Here is a 26894-nt window from a genome sequence, read left to right as displayed (position 1 = left end):
CCTCAAGGCGAAAATGGAGATTTTGAGTGAGGTGGAACGTGGTGTCCTATCCAAGACGGATATAGCCAAAAGTACGACATCAAGAAGAGCACGCTGTCAACGTTATCTCAGGAACAAGGAATCGATCAGTGCTGCCTTTCGTAAAGACGTTATGGAGCCCTCTCGCAAAAGGCTACGGACATCGGCCCATCCTAAAGTGGAGAGTGCCGTAATGGCATGGATAAAAGAAGCTCGCAGCCGGAACATTCCGTTAAGCAGGCCCATAATTGCTGCAAAGGCTGCAGTCTTTGCCAGCCAAATGGGCATCAGCGAGTTCGGCGCATCGGAAGGCTGGCTGTCGCATTTCAAGGCGCATCACGGGCTGACATTTAGAAACGTTTGTGGGGAGTCAGCTGAAGTCGACAAGGAAACGTGTGAACAGTGGGTCTCCAGTGAACTGAAGGAACTCCTCGCTGATTATGCGCTCAGCGATGTATTTAATGCTGACGAGACGGCGCTGTATTTCAAATTGCTCCCCAACAAGACCGTCACTTAAAAAGGCGACACTTGTGCTGGCGGAAAGAGAAGCAAAGAAAGAATCACCGTCATGATGTGCGCAAATGCGACGGGCACGGAACGGTGCCGCTTGCTGGTGATCGGCAAGGCAGAGAAGCCTCGCTGTTTTAAAGGCATCAAGACTCTTCCTGTTGATTACACCGCAAACAAAAAGTCGAGGATGACACGGGAAATTTTCACCGACTGGCTGCGCAAGCTAGACAGGAAATTCGCTGCACAGAACAGGAATGTTCTCATGTTCGTGGACAACTGTACAGCTCATTGTGACGTGAGTGGACTGACAGCAATCCGCTTGGCATTTTTGCTTAAAAACATGACTTCTGTGCTCCAGCCTATGGATCTTGGAGTTATTCAGAACTTAAAAACGCTTTACAGGCGGCACCTCCTAGAGAGACTTCTCCTTTGTTTGGACAGTGGCAAGTCGTACGACATCGATTTGCTTGGAGCTGTCCACATGCTGGCATCATCGTGGAATACCGTCAAGCCGGAAACTATCAAAAATTGTTTCCGCAAGTGTGGCTTCGGTGACGCCCCAGAAGCATGCTGCGCGGAGGTAGCGGAGGCTTCGTCTGATGGTGACTCCGTCGAGCTCGACCGTGGCTACGCGGCTTTGTCGGAGGGTGTCGCCTTTGAAGCCTACGTTGACAACAGTGTGGAGACGTCTGGGCTCTTGAGTAATGAGGATATAATCGCGGCTGCATGTGCTCCACAGGGCTCACGGGTGGCGAACACGGCTGAAAGCGATGAAGAGTCCGACGAAGGCGACGATCCGGTGCCACCCCCTAGTGCATGTGAAGTAGCGTCGGCGCTCGATCTCGCTGCACGATACTTCTCCGCCGATGAGAATACGGATCCTGCGCTGGAACTCTTGGGGCAAGCTGCAGTCGATGCTTGTGGAGTTGCGGCACAAGAAACGCAAGCAAACGCACATTACCGATTATTTTTCCGTGTAAATAAACATGTTTTGAAGTTCGCTACTCACACGAATGCATTCCGGTTCTTGTTTGCGGCGCATGACTGACCGATTAGTCCCGTTCATTCGCCGTAGCGGTTCGATTGCAAAAATTATCGGAATCACCCTCCGTAAACGTGCAGTAGCGCCTAGCCCTCTTTACTCATGGTAATGAGTCAACATGTGGGCTCGGCCAGCACGGTGGGCCACGATGGCGCTCATTCCAGTGCCCGACTGTTAATTCGAACAATTTTCTCGGCCCCTTCGAGTTTGAATTAACGAGCTTTGACTGTACTACATCATAGAAGGATGCGTACTATGCCAGCAACACAGAGCGTCATCCCATTTCGCGTTGCCGTCGGTTCGTGCTGTCGCGTGTATGTACATCTTCCCAAGTATGCGACACAGCGAACGATCACTTTTGCAGCGCCACCTTGTCGTGTCGCTCCCTTTTTCGCTCACATGTAGCTCATATGTAGCAGCAGCGCACGCGGGATGTTTGGCTTATTTTCGCCAACTGGGAAGGCGATACTTTTCTGGTAAATTTTGCACGATTTGTGGTAACAATCAATCGCCAGAAGGCCTGCTTTTGAGCAAATGGATGTTTCTGTACATCTTAGTTAAGACGAATTGTCTATATGTTCAAAAGCTTCTACAGCAGGATTTGCAATTCAACCGCGTTTCCCTCACCACACTTGGAAATTGCAATAGTGAAGTATGAAAATAGCGGCATAGCGGCAGAGCGGCATGAAAAACTGCCGGTCGTGCAATCTGACAGAACAAATAGGGACTATTCCCAGTTGTTGGTTAAGTAATGTGAAATAAAATGAGCGTGCAAGCATAGGATCAATAGGCAATTTTAATAACCAGCATTATTGCTTCTTACCCGCCGTGTACGGAATGTGTGTACACAATTTGTCCACAGTGGCTGTGTAGAGCTTATGCAAATATGATTGCGCTGAAATAATTGTAGTTCTCAATTGTAACCTGTTAATTAGAATAATTGTGATTATATTTTACGCTGACTGCATTTTAAATTTATTCAATTTATTTTTTAATTGTGATTATACTTTACGCTACATCATTACGTTATTTATTGTTCGATTGCTTATGTAAAGTATACTTGCGCTAGACTAACTGCAGGACTTAAGTTGTCGTTAATTAGTTATCTATGATTAAAAATTTCACTTCATGCTACAGCATGAAATCCTATGTCGTTGGATAGCTTATAAGGAATATAATTGCACCTCTCTATTGATTGTCATAATTAGTTAACTGCGATTAAATGCGAACATTATGCTACAACATCAAGTCATATCTGTATGTTTGGACAACTTGTAGCGAGTACCATTGCCCAGCAATAATTTTCACTACACTAATTGCACTACACATGCTGCCAGGCAAGTTGATGTTGCATTGCACTGTAAACAGAGCGCGGGAACTTGGAGAGGGATGGAGGCGTGGTCAAATGTGGACGAGCGCACTATATACGTTCTTCACACCGCGCGCACTGCCTTTTTTCAGAATTTTTCGAAAAGTAACGCGCCCGGTCCGCACGGAAATGTTCTTTGAGCGCGATTTAGTCGTCCATTGACTGAGTGTGCATAGTAACATGGAGAGGGAGTGACCTTCAAGCACGGAAAGGACTTCTCAAACACACAGACACCCGCACGCTTTCAAAATAGCTAAAATAATAAAGCAGTTTGTTTCCTATCCTTCCTGCCACCGTTATCAAGTGCAGTGGAGACTTTGTGCACCAGGCCGCCTACATGAATGGAATCTGTTAACTCAGCGAACTATGAAAAAAAAAAAAATCAAGGGAATAGGAATACTAAATTCACTATTTCTGGAGCCGCTAGGGTTCCTCGACGTCAAGCCAGCGCTTTGAACTCGCTCGCACGCGGCAGAAACACCTGCAACCACCGGCAAACATGCCGGCTCGACTGTAGCACCAATTGCCGCGCAAGGCAGCGGCGGCGCCACGCGGCGCTCCGGAGTTTTTAAACAGAAGCTGGTTCAAGTAACGTTGCCAGTAGCAGCCTATTGGTTTACTCCAATGGGAGGACCACGTGGTTTCTGCGATTGCCGGAGTGAATGTAAGCTGCTGTTCTCCTCACAATGCATAAAATTTTTCAATCAAACGTGTCGGCATGAAAAGAAAAGCATCTGCACATGAAGGTGAGCAGCACAATTCATGACGCCTGCCGCGGGATGACGTTGGATGCAAAAGCACGTATGCCTCGCGAAGCAACCACAAAACGTAGAGCAAAAAAGTATTTTCGTTAATCTTTCTTCGCTTACATTATACGCTCATGAAAACTTTTTTCTCTGTTTTCACTATCCCGAAATTACACCTCGTATCATATGTGGGTCCATATTATATGCAGGTTTTTATGCTATTTTTACTTTCGAGGCTTCCCTGCCCAGCTTGCGCAACGGCTGCTATTGGTCGCTCTACCAATGCGGTACCGATGCGCGCTTCTCTCAGCACAGCATTTGTTCTTCCAGCATGCCGAAACACTGCACTCGTCACACCTGTTAACCATTTGTGCGGTGAAACCTCCTCACATACAACGCCACCCGTGAAAAAGCTCCAGCTCTACCACCCTGCATACTGAAAGAAGCCATGGAGACCCTTTGCCATTATGGACAGCTGTGTTTTAGACACCCCAATAAAGTGCAACAATAGAAGCACTCCACAAAATTGAGCAAAATCACACTTGCTGCATCACTTAAATCTGCAGCAGCGCTTTAATTAAGTGTGCTGCAAGCAAGGCAAGTGTGGAGTTGTAGAATAAACAGACTATGGATGTGGATTTGGCTATGCCCTTAGTTACCTGATGTGGCTAGATATCCACTCATTGGCTGAGTGAAGTCAACTTGCGAGAGGCATGGCACGACACACTGCTGAGAAACATGATACTCGAATAGCAGCAGCTTGGGCTACAGTGATCAAAGCCTTTAGTGAGGCAACCCCTTTCAAGCTCCCCAGAAACAAATAAAGACACACCCTGAAATGACACACAAAAAGCAACAATTTTGACAGGACGCAGCCTACTTAACCTTTGCGCACTGGTTTCACCACACTGAAATCCCCTGCCATTGCAGATAAATAAATGCTGTCATACTTTAAATAGAATGAGCACAGCAAATGTGAATTCGCATGGCAGCCTTTTTTGTTTTCTCAGCCTACCAAAAGTGCCAGGCTGATCTTAGCTCTTAGGTTTGGAATTTTGTTAAAATTATGCTCACAGCTTTTCTCACCGCTTAACCTTCCAATGACAAGCTTTTCTCACCGCTTAACCTTCCAATGACAAGTTTTTTTGTGACTGCATCTCATCTCCTGCCGGGTTTTTTTTTTTCTTTTTTTACTGGCCAAACTTGTTTTCTTGCTTGTTAGTTTCGTGGAAATTTTATGAGTACACAATGCTCAATTTATGAGTACACTACAATGCTCTGCAGAGCATACAAGCATTTTGCATTCCGGTCATCGGGTTTCCTCTTCTTCCTCACATTCTTAGGTGGCAGAGGCTCTGCTCTTCCTTGCTATCTTCGCTTTACCTGAATCTGAATTCATGAACAGTTCCTGAATATATTTGTCCCTCAAAGCACGGATGCACAACGCACACTGACTCGCCATCACTGCGCTGCTGAGGCAGCAATGAAGCGACGCGCTGATGATAATGATGATGCTGATTTAGAAATGTCCGCTCTGCCTGTTGTCTAATATTTATCCTACAAGTTCAGTGTTTACATGGCCTTTCCGCACATGGCGCAACATGCCGGCGATATTTATTTTTACACGGGTACTATCGGGAGGGGCAGAGACGAGAGTTAATGAGACATAGTTTAACAGCGCAAACAGTGCGAACAAGGTACAAGTGAGACAATACAGCACCGTATTGTCTTACATCTACCTTGTCCATGTTGCTCACACTGACAACTATGTCTCAATTCTATGCAAACCAATTCGCATAGTTTTGTGTCTTCCAGAGACAATACGAGTACACTCGGGAGTAGCAGGAGGTGTGCGTGAGCGGTTTCATGAGTCATTTCAGAAGTCGCAGTGAAAAGATTAAATGACTTATAATGGTGGTAGACGTGCTATAGTGTTACGTGTTCTTTAAAAAAAGAGACGGACATTTACAGCTTACACTATATGTGCTTGCAAGAGTTTTATATACTGCAGATTATACTACTCGAGCCTATTTCAGGATTTCAACGAAGCACCCTTTGAAAAGAGGGCCAACAATGCCGTGTGACAAGAACAAGGTCCTTTCGCGAGGAATAACAGTTTTTGATGGCCTCGTAACTGCAGCCTCTGCATGGGTCAAAGAGATCGATGTGGCTGAGAGCAAGCTTTCAAGATTAAGATGCCATGCTAGGATGGCATGGTGCCTCACACGAAGCACCGAAAGCGAGTGAATTCTACACATGGCTTATGCGACAAAAAGTACTTTTGTACTGATTTGCACAGATTCTCATGAATAGTCTTATAAAACCCCAGCCCTCAGTCACCAGCGGCTGCAGAGCAACTGACCATGGCAGTGGTCAGACCTGTGATGCAGCAGGGGGAGCTAAGAATTTCTGGTTCCAGGCAGGCTGCCATTGGAAACTGACCCTGGCAATGTGCAATGCCAGAGAACCCTTGGTCAGAGAACCCTTGCTAGTGAGGCAAGTTTAGCAGTGCTGTTAGAGGAACTAGAGGGTATGAAATGGGATATCATAAGGCTTAGTGAGGTTAGGAGGCCGAATGAGGCATATACTGTACTGAAGGACAGGCATGTACTGTGTTATCGAAGTTTACAGGAAAGACGAGAACTGGGAGTAGGTTTCCTTGTCAATAAGAATATAGTTGGTAATACAGATGAATTCAATAGCATTAATGGGAGGGTGGCAGGCATCGTAATTAGGCTTGATAAGCGGTATAAACTGAAGGTTGTGCAAGCATATGTACCTAGCATGTGGTCATGATGACCAGGCAGTCGAAAGCTTTTATGAAGATGTAGAACTGGCAATGGGGAAAATAAGAACACCGTATACTGTTCCGATGTGCGACTTCAATGCCAAGGTAGGCTGAAAGCAAGCTAGAGACCAGGCAGTGGGCAACTATGGCACTGGGTTAAGCAATAGCAGGGGGGAGGTATCAGTTGAGTTTGCTGAACGAATTAACTTGCGAATCATGAATGCCTTCTTCAGCAAACTGAATAACCGGAAGTGGAGGACACGAAAAAGCCATAACGGGAAGAATAAAAATGAAATTGACTTCATACTGTGTTCTAACTACGGCATTATGCGGGATGTAGAGGTAATAGGAAAGATGCGATGCAGTGACAAGAGGATGGTAAGGTCCCGAATTAATCTGGATTTGAAAAGGGAACAGAACAGACTAGTGAGGAAGAAGTCCATCAACGAATTAGCGGTAAGGGAAAAAATAGAAGAATTCCAGCTCTCGCTGCAGAATAGATATTCAGTGCTAACCGTGGAAGCCGATCTTAGCCTAGAGGCAATGAAAAATAATTTCAGATATCATTACTGAGTGCACGGTAGAAGTAGGTGGTAGAATTGTTAGATATGATACCGGTAAACTATCTAAGGAGACGAAAGATTTCATTAAGAAACACCAAAGTATGAAAGCCTCCAACCCAACAGACCAGACAGAATAAGCGTAAAGTCGCCGACATAACGAAGTATAACATGGGGAAAATTTAGTAAGCTCTAAAGAACGGTCGTAACCTGAAAGCGGTAAAGAGGAAATTAGGCATAGGCAAAATTCAGATGTATGCGCTGAGGGACAAGGCAGGAAATGTCATTACTAACATGGACAAGATAATCTTCTATAAGGACCTCTACAGTAGCCATAGTAGTCAGGACAAGAATGAAATTGGCTGCAGTGAAAAACAGTCGAACGTTCTGCCAGTGGCGAAGGACGAGGTTAAGAAAGCTTTAGAAACTGTGAAAAGGGGGAAAGCAGCTGCAGAGGATCAGGTAACTGCAGATTTGTTGAAGGATGGGGTGGGGCATCGTGCTAGGAAAACTGACCACTCTGTTTACGCAATGCCTGATGACATCGGAAGTACCGGAATTATGGAAGAACGCTAACATTATCTTAATTCACAAGAAAGGGGACACTAAGAACTTGAAAACTTACAGACCAATCAGCTTACTATCTGTTATGTACAAAGTATTCACTAAGGTAATCGCTAATAGGATTAGGACAACCCTAGACTTCAATCAACCAAAGGATCAAGCAGGATTTCAGAAAGGGTACTCTACCATCGATCACATCCACACTATCAACCAAGTAATAGAAAAGTGCTCGGAATATAATGAGCCCCTATGCATAGCATTCATTGACTATGAGAAAGCATTTGATTTGGTTGAAACCTCGGCGGTCATGCAGACGTTGCGAAATCACGGTGTAGACGAGCCGTACGTGAAAGTACTGAAAAATATATAGTAGCTGCACAGCAACCACAGTTCTGCATAAATAAAGTAACAAAATTCCTATAAAGAAAGGTGTTAGGCAAGGAGACACAATCTCCTCAGTACTATTCACAGCTTGCTTAGAGGAAGTATTCAGACACTTGGAATGGGAACAGTTAGGGATAAGGGTAGATTGCTGATGACATTACCTTGCTAAGTAACTCAGGGGACAAACTACAAAGAATGATTGATGGCCTATATGACTAGCAGCTTACCAGTATCACTCAAGAGGAAATTGCATAACAGTTGCATCCTACCGGCACTCTTGCCTATGGGGCTGAAACATGCAGGTTACATAAAGGGTTCTACTTAAGTTGAGGACAACACAGAGGGCTATGGAACGAAAAATGGCAGGTGTAACGTTAACAGATAGGAAGCGTGCAGAGTAGGTCAGAGAAGTAACTCCAGTTACTGACATTCTAGTTGAAATTAAGAAGAAATGGGCATGGGCAGGACATGTAGCGCGAAGAAAGGACAACCGAAGGTCTCTAAAGCCGTGTTTATATGAATGCGACGGTAGCGCATCATATTTCCTAGCGCATCTTGTCGTTTACATGTGCCGTGTCAAGTCAGTGACACCGCTCAGCGTCGCAGTTTTGAGTGAGCGAAACTGATCGCACTCTTCTGGTTGTGTTCCCATGGCACCACGGCGCCTCCCGCTGAAGCGGACGGATTTTACAATGAATTTTAATACAACGCAGGCTTGAACAAGCGTGCCAAGAGCGCTCGGACAATGCCCGGCAGTGTGAAGGAAATAAGTGTTAAAACAAAACCCTTTCTCTTAGACCGACAGTTCACCGCTTCAGAGCCCTAGACAAGTGTGCCGGTGTCAAGTATCTGGCCGTCCATCAACACAAGCGTGCTGCATCACACGGTAGTGTTCCGTTTGGCATACACCAGCCGTAAAGGCAGACATGCCGCTTACTGGCCGCAATTAGCCACAGATAGCAAGTAATACTGGGGTATGCATAGCCAAAATTTACAGCCACAAAGGTGGTTAGAAGCGCTGTGGAGATGCACTTACACCAACCGGAACGCTGCACCCAAACTATTTCCTTTTCTGTTGGATGACTTGAAAATGCGCTTGATTGCGCTGCCGTCTTGAATCGAATAGCTGACCGATGTTAATATTGCTTACGATTGCGAGGAATGCTGTTGTTTCTTAGCGAGATAGAGAACACGTCCAGCGCATGCCCCGTCCGCTGCCATCCTGCGTGCCTTCTGCCCGTCTGTACGCCGCCAGTGCGGGCCAGATTTCTTCCCACCATTCGCAATAGACCTTATGCAAAATTGCTGCCATCTATCGGACCTTCAGCGAACCGCGCTACGTGACGCCATGTTCAAGGGTTGAGTGCGTCGGCTGCAGCTGCTGCCGTCGTGTTAGCTGCGTCTGCTCTGTGCTGTGATTTCCGTGTAATTGTTCGCATTCAAACCAAAAAATAACGGAATAATAGACGATTGACTTGTCCCCGCTTCCTACATTCCAATTTTACTTTGTGAAGTGATACTACACTACCAAAACTTCTTGCGAACGGTGGTAACAGCATAGCTAAAAATGGCAAAACCTTCGTTGTTGCTCCGGGCCATTCCTTGATACGCTACTCAAATACGCGTCCATGAAAGTGCAAAATATATTGATATTGCTCCCGGGTGTAAAACATATCTGCGATATCATTATGCATACACGAAAGAGCTTAATGTTTTTTCTTGCTTTTGTTTTTTCTTGCCTAATAAACACTGCGCTCTGTGGACTTTCACAGTTACCAGTGAAGCGCACGCACTACTGTTCCCATCCTCTGTCTGAAAGTTTAGCAGCTGATGTATCTCGTTAGCGTGTAATCAACCATATAGCAGATCCCATATTCTATATGTTACTGGCTAAAACCCCCAGCCACGTGAATTTGCCGGCGAAGCGCAACAGGTCAACGACTTGATTCCGTGCGTGCTGATCCTCCTCAGATATGTAGCTCCAGTTCCCATCACATCATGGTTCTATTTCGTGATAACCAGTATATAGCAGATACTGCTGCCTGCGAAGTCACATAGCAGAGGTCTACCTTATACCCAGACGCAATGTCAAGCTCCTTCGTGGACGCGTATTCAAGCAGTGCTTTGTGCAATGCGCAGTTTTTGCAGCAAAGACTTTCTTCTCTCCAATACCGCATTTTTTCTTTTTCTTTCCGTAATTCTTGGTGGAACTGAAATACAGTCCAGCCCACTTATAACAGCCGCAGATATAACGAACGCTCGCTTAGTACGAACGAGGGCGGTGCTACTGTCAAAATATATATTGGGGCAATGGCACAGTGTCTCACACGAACTGTTGTGGCCTCAACACTCGGTTAGAGCGAACGCAAAGCTGTCGGGCCCCCGTAGTTGGCCGAGCCGGCGGTGTTTGGCGCGGTTTCGCTCGACTGCGAACCCGCGGCAGGCGAATTTCGCGCACTTTGTGTTCCCCTGACACGACACGAACACAGAGCGCACAAAGCGTCCCCCGGCGCTCCTTTGCGGGTAAAATAAAGTAAAAAAAAAAAGTGCGCATTGAAAAATGAAAACGAAAAAGCGCGCGCGCGCAGTGACGAAAGAGAAAGTGGTGCCGCCCGCGTCGCTGTGATGCATCCACGTGATCTGCGTCGGCCAATCCGGAAAGTCAGGCGCCTGCTCTACTGGCTCAAACCGAAAACGAAAAAGCGCGCGCGCGCAGTGACGAAAGAGAAAGTGGTGCCGCCCGCGTCACTGTGATGCATCCACGTGATCTGCGTCAGCCAATCCGGAAAGTCAGGCGCCTGCTCTACCGGCTCAAACCGGTTCTCCATTTGTTGCTCCGTTGCCACCCCGCACTGAGGGCATTGCGCCGTCGATTCTTTCTGTGCGATGGCACTGTGTTGACATCGTTGCCGCATCCGTGCCTTTCCCAGATCGGGGAGTTGAAGGCTGCCTCAACGCGTGAGCCCAAGGGCTTGACTAGTGCCTGGTGCGATGGAGGACTGTACACCGACCCCTTCAGGTGCTAAAAGGAAAGCTGTCGACATCGCAACGAAGATGGCCATTGTTAATGAACTTGCTCAAGGTGCAAGAAACTGCGAACTGGTCAGGAAGTATGGACTGTCGAAATCGACCATTTCAACCATTGCTAAGGGCAAGGAAAAAATTCTTGGTGCTACCGTGAATGCCGACCCGACGACTAGAAAGTGCCTTCGGAAGGCGGCCTACGCGGACGTTGAGGACGCACTGCTGAAGTGGTTCGCTGACGCCCGGTCTCGCAACGTTCCGATCAGTGGACCGCTGATGCTCTCCAAGGCTAAAGACTTCGCCTTCCTTTTGGACTTTCCCGATTCAGCCCAGGCAATGGATGGCTCCACCGGTTTAAGGCTCGCCACGGAATTGTTTTCAAGGCGGTCGTCGGCGAGGCCGCGTCTGTGAACAACGAGGACGTCGATGCGTGGCTTTCCGACAACCTCCCAACAATCACGAGCTATGCTCCACGGGACGTTTACAATGCCGACGAGACTGCGTTGTTTTATCAGATGTTGCCATCTAAAACGCATGCCTTGAAAGGCGACAAGTGCACAAGAGGGAAGAACAGCAAGTTGCGCATAACCGCTCTTCTGTGTGTCAATATGGACGGCAGTGACCGGCGGCTGCCTTTTGTCATTGGCAAGTCACGTAAGCCGCGATGCTTTCGCAGCTACATGCCCATACACTAGGGGAACAATACAAAAGCCTGGATGAGTCATGACTTATTTGCAGAGTGGCTTGTCGAGTTCGACCGCGACATGGCACGAAAAAACAGGAAGGTCCTGCTCGTGCTGGATAACTGTGCGGCGCACCATGTGCAGCCTTCCTTGAGTGCGGTGACAGTGCTCTTCTTGCTTCCCAATGCAACCTGCAAAATTCAGTCGCTGGATATGGGCATTCATGCGTTCATGCATTCAAAGTGTGCTACCGGCGGCGCTTCATGATCGCAATTGATGCTGCCATGCCAGTTCGCATCAGCTTGCTTGCCGCCGTGGAGATGTTGAAAGCGGCGTGGATGGAACTCACCGCGAAGTGCATAGCAAAGTGCTTCCGCAAGGAGAGTTTTATGGGCCCAGGCAGCGAGGACGCAATAGATCACCCACCGGAAGGCCGGTCGCACGAGGACTTGTGGCAACGCGTCGTTGACACGCAGCTGGCCGGACCTGACGTTGCCTGGGACGATTTCGTTTCTGCTGGTGACAACGCCGACATTGCAGAGCCATGCACTGACGAAGCTATTGTGCGTGAAGTGCGAGCCCTTCCTGACTGCCCAGAGACCGACGAGGACGATGACGAGGATGCTGCTCTACCGCCGGTTGCTGTGAACGCTTCAACCGCGATCGGTTACATCGCGTCGCTTAAGGGGGGACGCGACCTTTGAAAACTAAAAAATCGCGAAACAGTCAATTTTTGGAAGATTATATATTTCGGTAGTATGTCTTACAAACTACCATTTCTGTAATTATCAATGCCCAACTCGCCGTAGAAATACTCGAAATTAATTATTTAACAAGCGGCGGCAGCCGCGGAGCAGCGAGCAAGCGCCGAAAATTCCCAAACTCCGTGCGCGCGCTCTTAGCTTGCTGTCGTTGTTGGCTGTCTTTGTACTTCGTGCGTTCTTCGCCTTTCGCGATTTTTGCGATCGCCGGATTTACGATCTCTCGTCGTGCCCTCTGAATGATTTCGTGCAACGTGGTAAACGTTGCGTGGTCGCTCACGATGCCTAGAGATGTGACACGCGTTCAGTGCAGACTTGGCTAGCTTTTTTTGTTTTGTTTCGGCGCTTATGCCGCGGAAGATAACCCGGGAAGTCGCTTGCCGCGTTTGGGCCGCTCCTCGTTCCTCCGGCGAGATGCCACGAGAAATAAACCGGGAAGCCGCGAGAGATAAACCGCGAAGCCGCTTGTTGCGTCTGCGCCGCCCATCATGCCTTGGGCGAAATGCCGCGGGGGAATCAGGAATGCCAATTGTCGCGGCTTGCAGAGCACATGATTGACGGATCTCGGCATGTGGAAAGTGGTCCGCGGCACCAAGGCATTCGCTGTAGCTGATGGGCTAGTCGCACAGATGTTCGCTGTAGTAGAGACGAGCGCCATAGCCCTAATGTATATTTTGACGGCCGCACCGAACTTGTTCGTGATAAGCGAGTGTTCGTCTTAAGTGGGGCCGTTATAGGCGGGCTCGACCTGAATAAATTTTTGAGGGCAAGGGAAGCCCATGTATTCAAAATATTATGTCTGGAATTTGTCATAATTAATTTGATTAATCAACATAGGTCTAATTGATAACAAAAAATCCTGTGCTATGCTATTTTTCAGCAAGAAAATTTAGAAAAAGGGCTTTGTCTTGCCCTGAGGAACCTACCTAGGAATGAGCATGACAAATTGCACAATGCCAATGCCTTTCGCAATTTCTCCAGGCCTGATATAAAGGACCTATTCAAACCAATTTGATATGCTTTTGTAACTTGAGAACCAGCATGCACAATTCTATGAAACTTGGTGGTTTTTCATTTGTTAATGTCATGAGCCTGTCCTGAAAATTTCATCATGATAACTTGAGAAACAAAAAAGTTATTGTTCTCTCAACCTTTGAGAGCCGTTTTCTCAGAATCAATTTTTTGCAGGGTGTGGCTGCTAAGGAAAGTCATATCTCAAGAACTGCTTATTGAATTTTCATGAGGTTTTTTTTTTGTTACATACCTAAGTAAATTTCTAAGGGCAAGACAATTCGTTTTTTTTTCACAATATTTCATGTGTAATTAGGGGCAGTCAATTAAAATATTGTTAAGTCAGGTGTAAATTTTAACACTAAATTTGGGGCTGTACTTAACTTTTTCAGGGAGGAAATTTGGAAAAAGGGAATTGTCTTGCCCTGGGGAAACTATCAAGGAATGACCATAACAAATTTCACACTTCTAGCACATTTTGCAAATTCTCCAGGCGTGCCCCTAGAGACCTATGTAAACTATCTTGATATACTCCTCTAACTTGAGAACCGATAAGCCCAGCTCCATGAAACTTGGTAGTTCTTCAAATGTGTGTACTATGCGCATACCCTGGAAATTTCATTAAAATATCTCAAGAAATAAAAAAGTTGGTGTTCAAGGGTAGTCTCTCCCCTTAAGGAACTCGTGTGCAGCAGAGGCCTTGGCGATGAACATATTACCGCGCTGGAAGCAAACCCTCTTAATGCAGAAATCACAATCAGCTCGAATTTCGAACAGCATGGTTTTTACAAATTAGTGATACATTACTACCTCCATTATAGGGACTCAAGCTTAGTATGGATGGTCAAAAGTATTCATTCTATGCATTGCACATATTTAACAGCAATCTTCAGACCCATTTCGTGCCTTAGAGAGAAAAGCCTTGATCAAGCTGCCCCCAGTGCCTCTTTACAGAGGAGCTTCTAGTTAAATACTGTGAATGCAACATGAGCACAGTATCTTATTTTGCCCCAACCCCTGCCTCTCTGCTGCCACCCTTTTTCTAAATAAATTTGTTCATTCATTTCGTCCCTTAAAAAATTGCTCCGAAAGTAACGAAAATAGCAAAACACTAGCCTGCTTACTGCTTCACTTCAATATTTACAGAGCCAATATTTCAGGATCTAGAGCTGGGCAAAGTTCGTATATATGCGCTAAGGCCCAAGTGATGCCAACACTGCTTACCTTGTGGTCTTGAGTCCGCCGATGGTCAAGGAAGGTGCAATCAAAGTGTATCTCACAAACTGTACACCAGCCCTTTCCTTTTGTGCCACTCTTCCTAGGTCTGTGTAATGAGAAAATAAAAAGTACAATGCACACAAAGGATAATAAACAGCAGATTAACAGTAAAGCCCCATTATAGCAAACAGGTGAAAAATTGTAAAATACCTTGATATGGCCAAAATTTCAAATATAAAATTTAATAAAACATTTGCACAAGAGCAGCGCAATTTAATCTTCAGTGAACAAACAGCAACTCAGGCGATCCTTACTAGAGAGCAAGCAGAGACCTTTCTTGAAGGTTCAGCACTCTTTTGAAGGCATTTGTAGAAATTCTGAAGGCAGCAAAAATAAGGCGATAAATGCCAGTTTGTTGGCTTCTCTACACAGTATCCAGCACACTTCGGTAGCACGTTATAATGCTGTCACAGATGTACTTTCAATCCTAACCTAGAGAAATTTTAACACAATCAAGCTTAGCCCTGCTCAACCCCAATCCGATTTGTGAGAGACAACTGAGCGTTTCACTTAAAGTCGATGGCCGCTACCTTCATGCTCAAGAAGCATGCCAACTAAAGACGAAACACACAAAGAGAGACTCTATAAAAGTGACAAGGTGTTAAGCTCTATGAGATTCATAATATTTTAATAAGCTTTTTTTTTAATTGGTGTGACTTTTTTTTTTAAACCTACAGTACCATTTGATACCATGTGCTTGCCTTCACAGTAGGAAACAAGCATGCCAATGCAGCCCCTTTATGATTGGGCCAACAGTGCGGCTTTGCGTATTTTATGAAACTGCAGCCTGCTGGAGTTTCATAACAACTACAATTTTTCGTCCAAAGTTTTATGTATACTTTTACATGGATACAAATAGATTCTTCTGCCACCACTTCTACATCTACACGTGCATGCAGTGCCACCTCACATTTGGGTTTTAAGCAACTTACTGACTGAAATGGGAAACTTTCAGCAGGAATGTTATGTCCTGTACTCTAAAAATTTTTTCGAATGTGCCCATGACACGAGTGTAAATGCGCCACCTAAGGTGACTTCCTCACGTTACGGTAATGTCGTATGGTACACTGAAACCGAACCCACTATTCCTTTTACTACATACGTGACAGCAGACTTCAAACTGGACTGCCACACTGCTGAATGGTTACTGCCATACGATCATCCCTGCCACTTCTTACAGCCCACTGGAACCCACCACTCCTTTTAATATACATACGTGATAGCAGACTTCAAACAGGACTGCCACACTGCTGAAAGGTTACTGCAATACAATCAATCCTGCCGCTTCTCACAGCCCACTGTCGCACAGCTGCAAGAGGCCCGATCACTTACCGACCGCCTGGCTACCAATCCCTCTACTGTGATATCTTCTGCAGCACTATGGCACATACAAGATAAAGCATGATGGTGCGAACCATAGAGCAAATAGTGCATCACCACCAACAACCATACCCAGAGAAAATTCTCAGCACAATTCCATAACAAGTCGAATTATTGCAGAGTACACAGGGAGTTGAACAATTCTTTATATTATTCATTAGCATGTTCATGGCTTACTGCCGGCTGCCTCACAGCATGACATACATGCTGTGCACCCCCCGCTTGGTACCAAACTTGTTTCCCGCTCCATAGTGGTGCAGCAGCTACATCGGCTCTTGATAGCCACCAAAGTATTTCTTAGGCCTCAGCAATGCTGTGCATGCACTTCTGCCACGTGCTGGCGACCAGCCACACGTGCAAAAAGCAAGCTGTAAAAAACGCAAGGTTGTGCCTGTCAATCTATAGTGAGCACCATTTTAAGAATGTCACTGTTTGTGACCCCATGTTCAGGGGAGCAGGAAAATGAGCAATTTTTGCACATTCATTCTATACTTCAAACAGAAAACATGCAAAGCAATTCTAATCAAACACCAGAACTTATTTACAAATTAAACGCCTTGAGCATTCCCACATCCCCTACTTACGAAGGTACTGTCGTGCAGTGAGTCTGCAGCCAACAAATGGAAGCGCCAGTTTCAGTGTTGATTTTTTTTTCTTACATTCTCATAACATTCTCATGCAGATGTAGTGCAAAAGTGAGCAAAAACTCAATTCTGCAGCAACATCTAGCACACTTTGCAATTCAGCGCTCTTTGGCACAGCAGTTCCGCCACCATTGCCACTGCCATCGACAGACCAGGTGCGTTGTGAAGCATCTTCTGCACCAAGAACAATGCACAGGCAGACTAAAAAAGGGGCTCCAACATTATGTCGTGAAACGAAGCCAAAACAGCTCAGAGACTGCTTTGTCATTGCCACACAACGACCTTGGCTACAACTGTTACATGACAGCAGGCTTGTCTGCCAACGTGACATCAAGAACAACAGAGGTGGCACCAATGTGCGATGCAGCAGCCTTGAACACAAGCAACAAGTACCCACCACGTGGCTCAAAATGCATATTCTGACTTAACTGTCAGCTTTTTCAAATCGTGCCAGTTTATTCCACATCCCACACGAGATTCACTGTAGAAAAAACAGGCAGTGGAAGAATAACGCAGCAGAGGATAGCGAAAGGTCTTCTCAGAAGATTTAGTTTCAGTTTCTAAGCGCTTAAGGGGGGACACCCCTCTTAAAACTTTTTTCCTTATTTATGGGTGGATCTGACTGAAACTTGCACCATTAATGTACTTTTGCATGCTGATTTCAAATATCTGATTAGTTTTCTTGTAGATGAAATAGCTTTCAAAATAATCCCTAATTCATGTTCTTCGTTTGGAGGTGAGTTAATTACTAAACACTTTATGGCATGAGGAGAATAGCCCTGCCAGAGTGATCTAGAAGGATCATAGAGTGCCGCTAGTCATGAATTAACGTGGTAGAAGAATTTGAACCAAAGTTACAATAAGTCAAACTTTTATGAATAAAAGCCCAGGTTGGCACCTAAGATTGATAATTAATTCGGTAAATGTTGCCGCATAATAACTGTACATATTTTTGTCCTACGGCACTGTCGAAGGTTTTCTCTTTCTAACAAGACAAGAATGAGAGCTATAGCACAAATAGACTAAGAGATATCTCTCCTCCAAAATTACAGCACCCTCAAAATTGCAGTTTTGAGAAAACGAGGAAAAACACTTCACAGCATGTAGGTGTAAATTATGTCAATGATTGATATGTCAACAAGATCAGAAACAGGTGGAAAGTGATCTGAAGCGAAAATTAATGGCCTATGCCAATTTGAGCCAAAGTTACGCAATAGGAAACGCTTGAAAGGAAAATTCCATTTGGGTACCGAAGACAACATAACCTTCTCAGCAAATTTTCTTTTGTCGTCACTGCATTTACCTTGGTTTCATGAGACTCGCAGGATTCCCTTTCTAGAAAAAAAATTTTTAAAGCAATAGCAAGAACAGGACCAGAGATATTGATCTTTAAAAAATGCAACACTACCAAAATTGGGGGATTGTCGGAAGCACTCAAGCCTCACGGCATTTAATCAGGAAGGGCAACCCCAAAGACCTCATGCTATTAAAATGCACCAGGAGCATAGTCGGGGTGCATGCTGTCGCGGTGTTTTCTTTTTTCTGTTTTAGCAACGCCAAGCGAAGCCGCCCGCTTCTTTGCAGAACGTACGCTACGGTGCAAGTCCTTTTCTTCAGCTCTCCTGGACCCAGTTGCTGTCACATTTGTACTGCATTCTTGCAGAATTGCTGCTGCTGTATGCTTGCAGCCGGCATTGAAGCGCAGCACAGCTTCTGCTGTGGCTGCTTCCACAGCAAACAGTGATGAGTGCCGCTCTTTGTGGATCAAGGTCCAGATGACCGAGTGGAAGCTTTCGTTCGAGTTCTGGGTCTTCCCCCGAATGCACCTCTGCAGCAGGCTCTTCTCTGATAAACGACTATAAACAGGCAAAAGAGCATCAGCCACATCTCTTGGCAGACTGTAATTGTGCTTTGGTGCAGGCTCCTCTTTTGCCTTTGCAGCGTTGTGGCGGCACCATGACTTCTCACCGGTAGGACACAAACTGTGTTTGGGGCAGTCATCAGTAGATGTGATGTGGTAATATGTCGCCATCACAGCTCGCTGCATGGCATCCACATCACCTACATTTGATCGAAGCGCTCGGCCATAATATATTGCCAGCTTGTCAACTAGATCAGCTGTCAGCCTTCCTCTGCCGCCAAGACTTTGCTTCCCTGCACCCTTGTGTCTCTGCAAGAGGTTGCGCAAAGCTGCTCCCATACGCTTGTGCACGTGATTTATGCAGTCCTCTTTGACTATTTCAATGTAGCCATAGATTGCAGCATCTTTAAGAGCACTGAACGTGCGACTGTCCCCATCGCATAGCATGGTTGTGTAGCACATGTTGTGGCGCTGCAGAGATCTTTCAAACAGAATTTTGCCAGCCTCTACTTCCATTTGACCAGCCTTGGAGTTGGTGTTTTTTTGGCACTGGTGGCGTGATTTCCAAAGTTCGTAGCCGTCAGTGTTTGGCTTGGGACCAATTTCGCAGCCCAGACAAAAGTTTGACAACACCACATAATCAAGCACGTAACCAGTGAAGAGTTCCACCACGGCACCGACGCCTATATGTGATGAGTGTCCGCGCGTCATCCATGTGCCGTCGTAGCACACGGCAATGTTCCCCCTATGCCCAAAACACAAGTCATCGTAGACCTTCGCCACTGCCTGCGCGGCTTGTGCCATAGCGGTCGTGGCGGCTCGGGTAGCAGCGGGTTGCAGTGTGTTCTTCAGATGCCGTTGAAACGTCTTGTTGTGCATCCCGCGCCGCGACAACCCCATCGCCGAAAAGATATCGTTCATTGCTGTCTGGCCGTTACCGGTCGACAGCATTGCTCGACTAGCCAGAATATTCAGCTCAAAAGGATTGCACCTTTTCTCGCCGTCAACCCTCCGCGAGTTCCACTCGGCCGCAATCTCACCGCAGTTGTCGCACAGCACGATCAGTTTTACGGCGAGGCCATAGCTCCGGTCGCTGGTAATTAAACGCACGCATCCACGACACGTTTTGCACCGCACGGCATCCAGAAGGATATTCACAATGCTGAGGTCAATTACCGCATAGGAGGCTGTTCCGTCCGCATCTGACTCTGCGGACGCACCACTTGCATCGGCGAACAGCGCGGTCTTTCGTGCCGTCGCCGGCGTCGATACCAGTCTATCAAGCGTAGCCTGCTCACGGGCACTCACTTGAGTTATGTCACTGTTAGTGACAGGCGCGGTATCAATACGTACACGACTGCAGTCGGCACGAAGAACGGCGCCGTTGTCCAGCGGAATCGGAGAAGCGTCGCCGCCCGCAACGTGATCGTCACACAATCCCGCAGCACTGGCACTTGCTTCTTGCACAGTATGCAACGAAGTCGCATTCTTAACGCGTTTCTTTGGTTGCTTTCGCCCGAACTTGTGCAAAGAGCGGTACTTCTTCGCGCCTGGCATGACTCTCGCGTTGCACTAGCGTGATCGGCAGAAAGACAAAATGACGTCACTGGGAGTCCGCATTTCAGGGCTAGCTTGCCGGAACCAACCAAACGACGCCATTTTGATCACGTGCCTTAACCGGCCAATAGTAGCACGCGCTGCATGCTATCTTTTTGTTTGTTTTTTATGGGGAAGGCGGAGCGCACAGGGTTGCTTTCCGAAAGAAAAAATAAGCCGAAAACGCGCGCTTTCGAACGAGACCAAAATCGCCGCGGTGGAGCGCGTAGTTCTCATGCGCCGGGCGATCGAAATTGGGTGTCGTTTGTCCACAATTTAAAGGGCAGTGGGTGTGGTACTGCATTTTTTAATCGCTATAACTTCATAAATACGCGGGGTATAAGGATGAAAATTTGCGTGCAGATGCGGAATAGTGCGAGGAATACGAAAATGAAAAAATTGAAAATCCGATTTTCAGGCCGATTTTCGGTGCCAAAGAGCCGTGTCCCCCCTTAAGCCAATACCGGCCACTGTAAGCATAAAACATTCATCCTAAATGCCTGTTTTGGTTGCTTTCCCACAAAACAGCATTGCCTTGCAGAGAATGCATACGGCAAACAAGGGTTCATGCCCTTGTTTTCTTGTTACGTTTTCCACCTCTAGGCCTTGCAATGGCTAAGCTTGGTAGGGGGCTCATCTTCGCAAGGTGACACGGGGAATGAGGGATTCCGTAATAGAGGGCTCCAAAAATTTCGAACACCTGGGTATTTATAATGTGCACTGACATAGCACAGTACATCAGTGAAGCTGAAAAGCGGCCACTACAGACAGGACTGAATCAAGATATGCAGGATTCCTCAGCACCTTTTGAAAGCCATCAGTGTCCCCAGAGGCTTTCTTAAGGGGGGACATGGCTCTTAAAACTATTTTTCTTAATTTTCGACCAAACTTGATAAAACTAGGTCGTCTGATTGAGTTTCGTGTGCTGATTTCAAATATGTAACTACTTTTCCAATTGGCCAATTAGTTCAAAAGATAGATGAAATTAATTGTTCACAATTTGCAGAAACAATGAAAAAGTAACCACACTAAAAAAAATGCATATTGATATTTTGCTAGGTACTATAAAGCATAATGTATGCAATGTTAGGAGCACTTTTTTGATAAAACAAATATTAGCGATGTTATAGCATTTCAAAGTCCACCATTCAAATGTGGGTGCCCTACTGTCTGACCTAGAGCAAAATTTTAAAATTTTTAAAACGTAAATTGCAAAATCTGCTCCTAACATTGTGTGCTTTGCACTTTTAGCTACATGCCACAACAAAAATTATGGTTCTACCTCCATTGAAGGCAGAGATTTTGCTTCTGCAAATAAGCAAGAAGTAAAGAATCGGTGTTATAAGAAAACACCAATAAGAAAGAGATTGGCTCTCTTTTAATCAAAAATGCTGAGAAAATATTGCAATATTTTGCAATGTAAGTGACTAGAAGGCACCAGGGATGTAGTCAGACTGACTATGGCCACCCAAATGGCGTTTTTTGAAAGCGTGCTGCATGTCTGCAGTGGTCTTGCACTTGTTTGCAGATGCCACTGCTCGGCGGTAGTCTTTCTCTGCCATGTGCTTCATGCTTGGTGTCCCAGGGTTGAGGTGCAGCTCTTTCAATATTACTGCAGAGGAGTTTTGGCAACCAGCATTAAATCTCATAACAGTGCCGTTTGTCGATTCCCGGTGGCTTGCATCGCGCGCGCAGCAAGGACGTTCACAACGGGTTGCACTTCTCTTTTCCGTTCACATGGGGCGAGCTCCACGCCGAAGCAACATCACTGCAGCACGCGCACTCGATAATAATCTTTATGGCGAGGCCATATTCACGTTCCCCTTTCCCTACTGTGACGCTACCGCCGCACACCTTGCCCTTCACAAACGACATCAACGCGTTCATTGAGTCCAAACTGACGACAACGAAGCCCGTCTCGATGTCCGATGGTGCGGCCGCAACATCGTCAGCGCGAGTGAAAAAATCCATCTTTCGCTTGGTGGCCAGTGTTGAAGAAAGAACTTGTAGCTTTTCTTGGGCTTCCATTTCCCTCTGCAACCAACTCCGTACGCTGCAATATTTCGGTGTCGCGCCGAATGCGGCTGCTGTCCGGAATGCATTCACTCGTCGGCGATCCGGTTAGGCCTAAGTCCACTTCGGTACTGTCCGCGGCTTCGGCATCACTTGCTGTTGGCGGCGGACTATTCTCGATGCTGGCCGAAGGAACTGAGTGCTTCTTGAAGTTGTAGGCCGATCGTTTCTTCTTTTTGCCAAACTTGTGACTCGTGGCAAACTTCGGCGTTGCTTCCGACATCGTGCCGCACTCGTCACAACCCTACGACTGAACAAGGAGAGACGCGTAGCCTGCGGAGGAGCAGACGACGGGAACTTTGCGCGGCCAATCACAGCGCGCTTTTCAATCACGTGTGCTAGCTCGACGAATAGAACCGGGCGTTTGGACTTTTTTTATGCTCGGATTTCAACGTCACCAGTAAGCTGGCAGAGGCTCCTGTGGCGGGAAATGGGAAAAGAAAAGCCGCTCTTTCCAACGAGACCAAGATGGCTGCGATCGAGCGTGTAGAAAACGACCAAAGCGCCTTGGAAAAAAACGTTTTTTCGCAGATTTCAGCTGACAGTGATGCTATAAATTCATTCTGTAGCCCAAATACTGCACCGCGAGATATAAAACCTGGCGAATTAAAGGAATAATAGCTACAAATTCTGAAAATGTAACTTTCAAAAAATCAATTTTTTTCACGATTTTTTCGTCTCAAAGAGCCGTGTCCCCCCTTAAAAAGACCTTGTGTTACAAGTCATTATGCTTCATTATCTCAAGAATTATAAGGAATAAAGGCATCTCCATGCTGGCAGTTCAAATTATTTTGTACCCCTGCAAACAAAAGTAAACGGTGCACGCTATTTGCTTCTAAATGTTTTCACGCGTTGGCTAAATGAAACTGACAGTCGTAATAAGTGTGAACCGGTAGTAGATGCCAGTGCCCTTTTACTTGGACAAATATTGTTTTCTTATCTCCAGAGCAAAAGGAGTGATTTTAATTTGAACAGAAAAGCATGCTCAGTTTACTTATGTCCGCACCTGTACATTGCCAGTTCTCTCAGAAAACAGTGGTGTAGAAAAACGGAAAACAATGTGTACAGACTTTAATCAAGTGAGCTGACTAGCAAATGTTTCTTGAGCATTTAACTTGCCTTTGGAGGTCAACACCTAGGTTCCAAAAAATCCCTGGGTTTCTTTGAGTATGCTTCGGTTTTCCCGAGAACCTAAACCTATGCATGACCCAACCTTCACATTTCTTTCATCCAGTTCGATTACTTAAAGCAAGAAAAAAAAATAAAAAAAGACACAGGATCCTCGGGACCTCCTGAAAGCTGCTAGGGGTTCAAAGCAAAAAACAAAAAATTTAAGGATTCCTGATCTAAGTCATCTTGCACACCTTCACTGCTTCTGGTTACACATCATTTGTAGCAGAGAACAACCTCACAAATGTGCAGCTAAGACAATAACCGAGCACTCTTTGGATCATATGTTTCTTTAGGCCATTTGAGCGCACCATGTGCAATACTAAAATTACATCAAATTTGACTTATGCAACATTCAGTATCCTTCATTCACTTCAGGTTACATTTGACCCAAAATTTCACTGCTCACACATCCCTCCAACTTATCAGCAGAGTGAATAAGATGTTTGCAGGTTCCCTTCTGCAGTGGTCAGACGAGGTGCTTCCTTACTGCTAACAGAGTGAGGGAACATGCAAACAATCTAAGTCAGCGCGAATGTTGCTTCATCACTTTACAGTCAATATGTGCGATTTCAGCACTTTCTTACACAGGTAACAGAATGGACACACACTGGGTTTTAAAAACTGAAGTCATACAGAAAAAGCAAGTCAGTGAGTATAGCATCACTGCAAGTTTGTTTCTTATTTTTTTAAGGGATTAAGTCATTTGTCCAGTGCATACAGCTATATATATACGGGCACACCGTCCCTATTTTCATGTAATGTCCACTTAACGCTGCTACAACCAAGACAACTCCTCACCCTTGACCTTGACGCGCACTGGCATCTTTCTTGAAAGACGATCTGCCAGCTGACTGCCCCTTGATGGGGGGCTTAGGCTCAAGAACCTTAGCACCGGAACCTGCAGGCTTGACAGGCTTGATTGCAGTCTTTGCTCCTGCTTTTTCTAATCCCTAGCAAGATAAAAAAAGAAAAAAAAGGAGCCAATCTTAGTATAACCAGCATGGCAAGCATTCCCTTTACCATGAAATCACGTATCTCCTGTTGCACTGAAGTAAATGAAGCACTGCATAAATCAGGAATCCTAGAAAAAGAGGCTCTACACATCGAGCTCGCCAAAAACTCTACTGAGCTATTCGAGTTTTTCATTCATTCTGTCACACCTCCTTGCACAGTTGTGCTTGCCTCACTCAGAAGCAATTAATTAGACTCGGTAGCCTCAATAGCCTTGTGAGCCACAGGCTAAGATCAGCCTCTGTGCTGGCTGCATCATAGTCTTCGACAATTCTTCGAGTGTGCACAACTTCTGCACAATACCTGGACAACCTAGAGCGCTTAATATTTTAAAGACATAGCTCTACTCCTCCGCACCGCACCACGCACAAGCTGCCAGAGAGAGGAGTGGAGAGGGTAGGCTAGGAAGCCTACATACAAACAGCATTTAAGGTGGCACAAAGGAAGGGCACAGTATCTTTCACACTTCTAAGTGGGCAGCTGAACCGCCCGTAAGGGAAGGGAGGCAGCAGGGAGTGAAAGAAGAAAAGAGTTGCCATAGTGGAGAGTGCTGGAATATCGATCATCTGGGGATCCTTGACCTTTTCGCTGTCACGAACGTACCAGTACATTCTCTATCGTGCATTCAAAACTTCGAGCCTGAGCGCGAAGCTGGCGCGCTTGGACAGGCTGCGCCATCTGTCAAATCTTTCTACAAGTTCGTATTTTCGCCCCGCGTTGTGTTGATATGTATATACTGAAGAGTATGGAGCGACCGCGGCCACCCCCGCCACTTTCTTTGCTGGTATCGCGCTAAGCGATTTTGCGGCGCGCGCGCTTCGCGGCGCGTGTGTGCGGTTGTTCTGCCATATTCCGCAGGTTTGCAGATTTTTATTTGTATTCTGTTGACGTGTCTGCTACGACGCGTCACGTTCAAGGGCTCGGCCCGTTGCCTCTCAACACATGACTAGATCGCTACTTTCTCTCTCTCTTGCCGCGCTCTTGCTTGCAGCTAGCAGCAGAAAAGAAGGCTATTTTAGCCTCTGTCCATCTCTCTCTGTCATCTCAATTTCACAACGTGCCGTTTATCTCCGTTGTGTGGGCTATCGAAAGTACGCCCTCCGTAGGTGCGGTTACTTTCGGATAGCTGACCGCGCGGGACCTTCGACTGCGGACTGGAGCGATGGCTCTTTTGATCATAAACACGAGTGTCGAGCTCGGATTCGGTCTCTAGAGGAGCAGTTTTTTTTTCTTATATTATCCTCATTTATCTAATTTATAATCAAGCTGATAATAATGATGATGTTAATTAACACCTACAGAACACTGAGATATGCATATTCCGTTGACTATGCTATTTGTATAGCAATCATAATCAAAAATAAATCGTTATGCTCGTTCCCAGATATGCTAGTTCCCTGAAACCAAGCCGACACTGGGGGGGCGTCACGGCCAGAAACGCCAGACAGCGAAAGGATTAACCTGCATTGACATCACATCAGAACCTGCGTCCAAACTAAGGAACCCCCATATGATTGCCGTTCTTAGGGTGGTGCAACTCAAAATCGGAGTGACACAAGCAGGCACCAGATTTGGTAGGCCAGCCACACTATGTGAACAGCGGCCGCTAAATTTGGTGGGCCGCCGCCATTTTGTTCACCGAAATTGAAGAATTATTTGTAGGAAAGGAAAGCCGCAGTATCTTCAAACCCAAATATGGCGGCCACATTTAGATGGAGAAATGCAAAGGCCCTGTGCTGTGCAATACTGCAACTTTCCTGCCCTCTAAACCAATTTACAATTTTACTAATAAACATTTAAACCGCAGCAGTTTACTACAATCATCACAAGGCTCTATCCATATTTGTTACAGCATGAAACAATTTTTTATTTTTTTTTAAATTAGAGTGGTTCAATGCTACTGAACTGAACATGGAGCGAAAGCTTTGGCTGCGGGAGACCGAGCATTGCATCGAACACAACCAGCGTACCGTTGAATGCATCAAAGTTGGCTTAGTGTGTGCCACACGCCCGCCCAGTGGCTCAGCGGTTGAGACGCTCGACTACTGAACTGGCAGTACCCGGGTTTAAACCCGACCATCGGCAGCTCTGGTTCGATGGAGGCAAAACGGAGAGGTGCCCATGTGCTGTGTGATGTCAGTGCACGTTAAAGATCCATTCCATTAGTCATTTCCAAGTGCAGGGCTCAAGGCCAAATAAGGCTTGGAAAAGACCTCTAAAGGAATTGCTTTATAAGAAACGCGCAGTATCTGTCACACTTTCTTTGAGGACACCTGAACCATGCCATATAAGAAACTCGCAATATCTGCCACACTTTGAGGACACCTGAACCATGCCATAGAGGTAATTTACAAGCCTGATTTGACCTTTGGCGCTCTACGGTAGAACATCACCTCTAACAGAATGGTTTATAGGAAG

At 46.1% G+C, this 26894-nt stretch overlaps 1 protein-coding gene across 2 annotated transcripts in view; it reads right to left on the bottom strand.

Moving 5' to 3' along the window:
• LOC146172354 (uncharacterized) overlaps window positions 1-26894 on the bottom strand; it is a 99632-nt gene that overhangs the window by 46218 nt on the left and 26520 nt on the right. For both annotated transcript variants that reach the window (XM_084585953.1, XM_084585954.1), the window contains exons 6-7: window positions 24264-24415; window positions 14685-14784 (exon numbers count right to left, since the gene is read on the bottom strand). In XM_084585953.1, the coding sequence (XP_084442079.1) occupies window positions 14685-14784; window positions 24264-24415 (252 nt within the window). The remainder of the gene's footprint in view (window positions 1-14684; window positions 14785-24263; window positions 24416-26894) is intronic.

This window comes from Amblyomma maculatum, unplaced genomic scaffold, assembly GCF_055883805.1.
Source record: "Amblyomma maculatum isolate TAMU_Amacu unplaced genomic scaffold, ASM5588380v1 scaffold_13, whole genome shotgun sequence".
Taxonomy (NCBI): domain Eukaryota; kingdom Metazoa; phylum Arthropoda; class Arachnida; order Ixodida; family Ixodidae; genus Amblyomma; species Amblyomma maculatum.
This window is presented reverse-complemented; position numbering and strand designations above follow the sequence as displayed.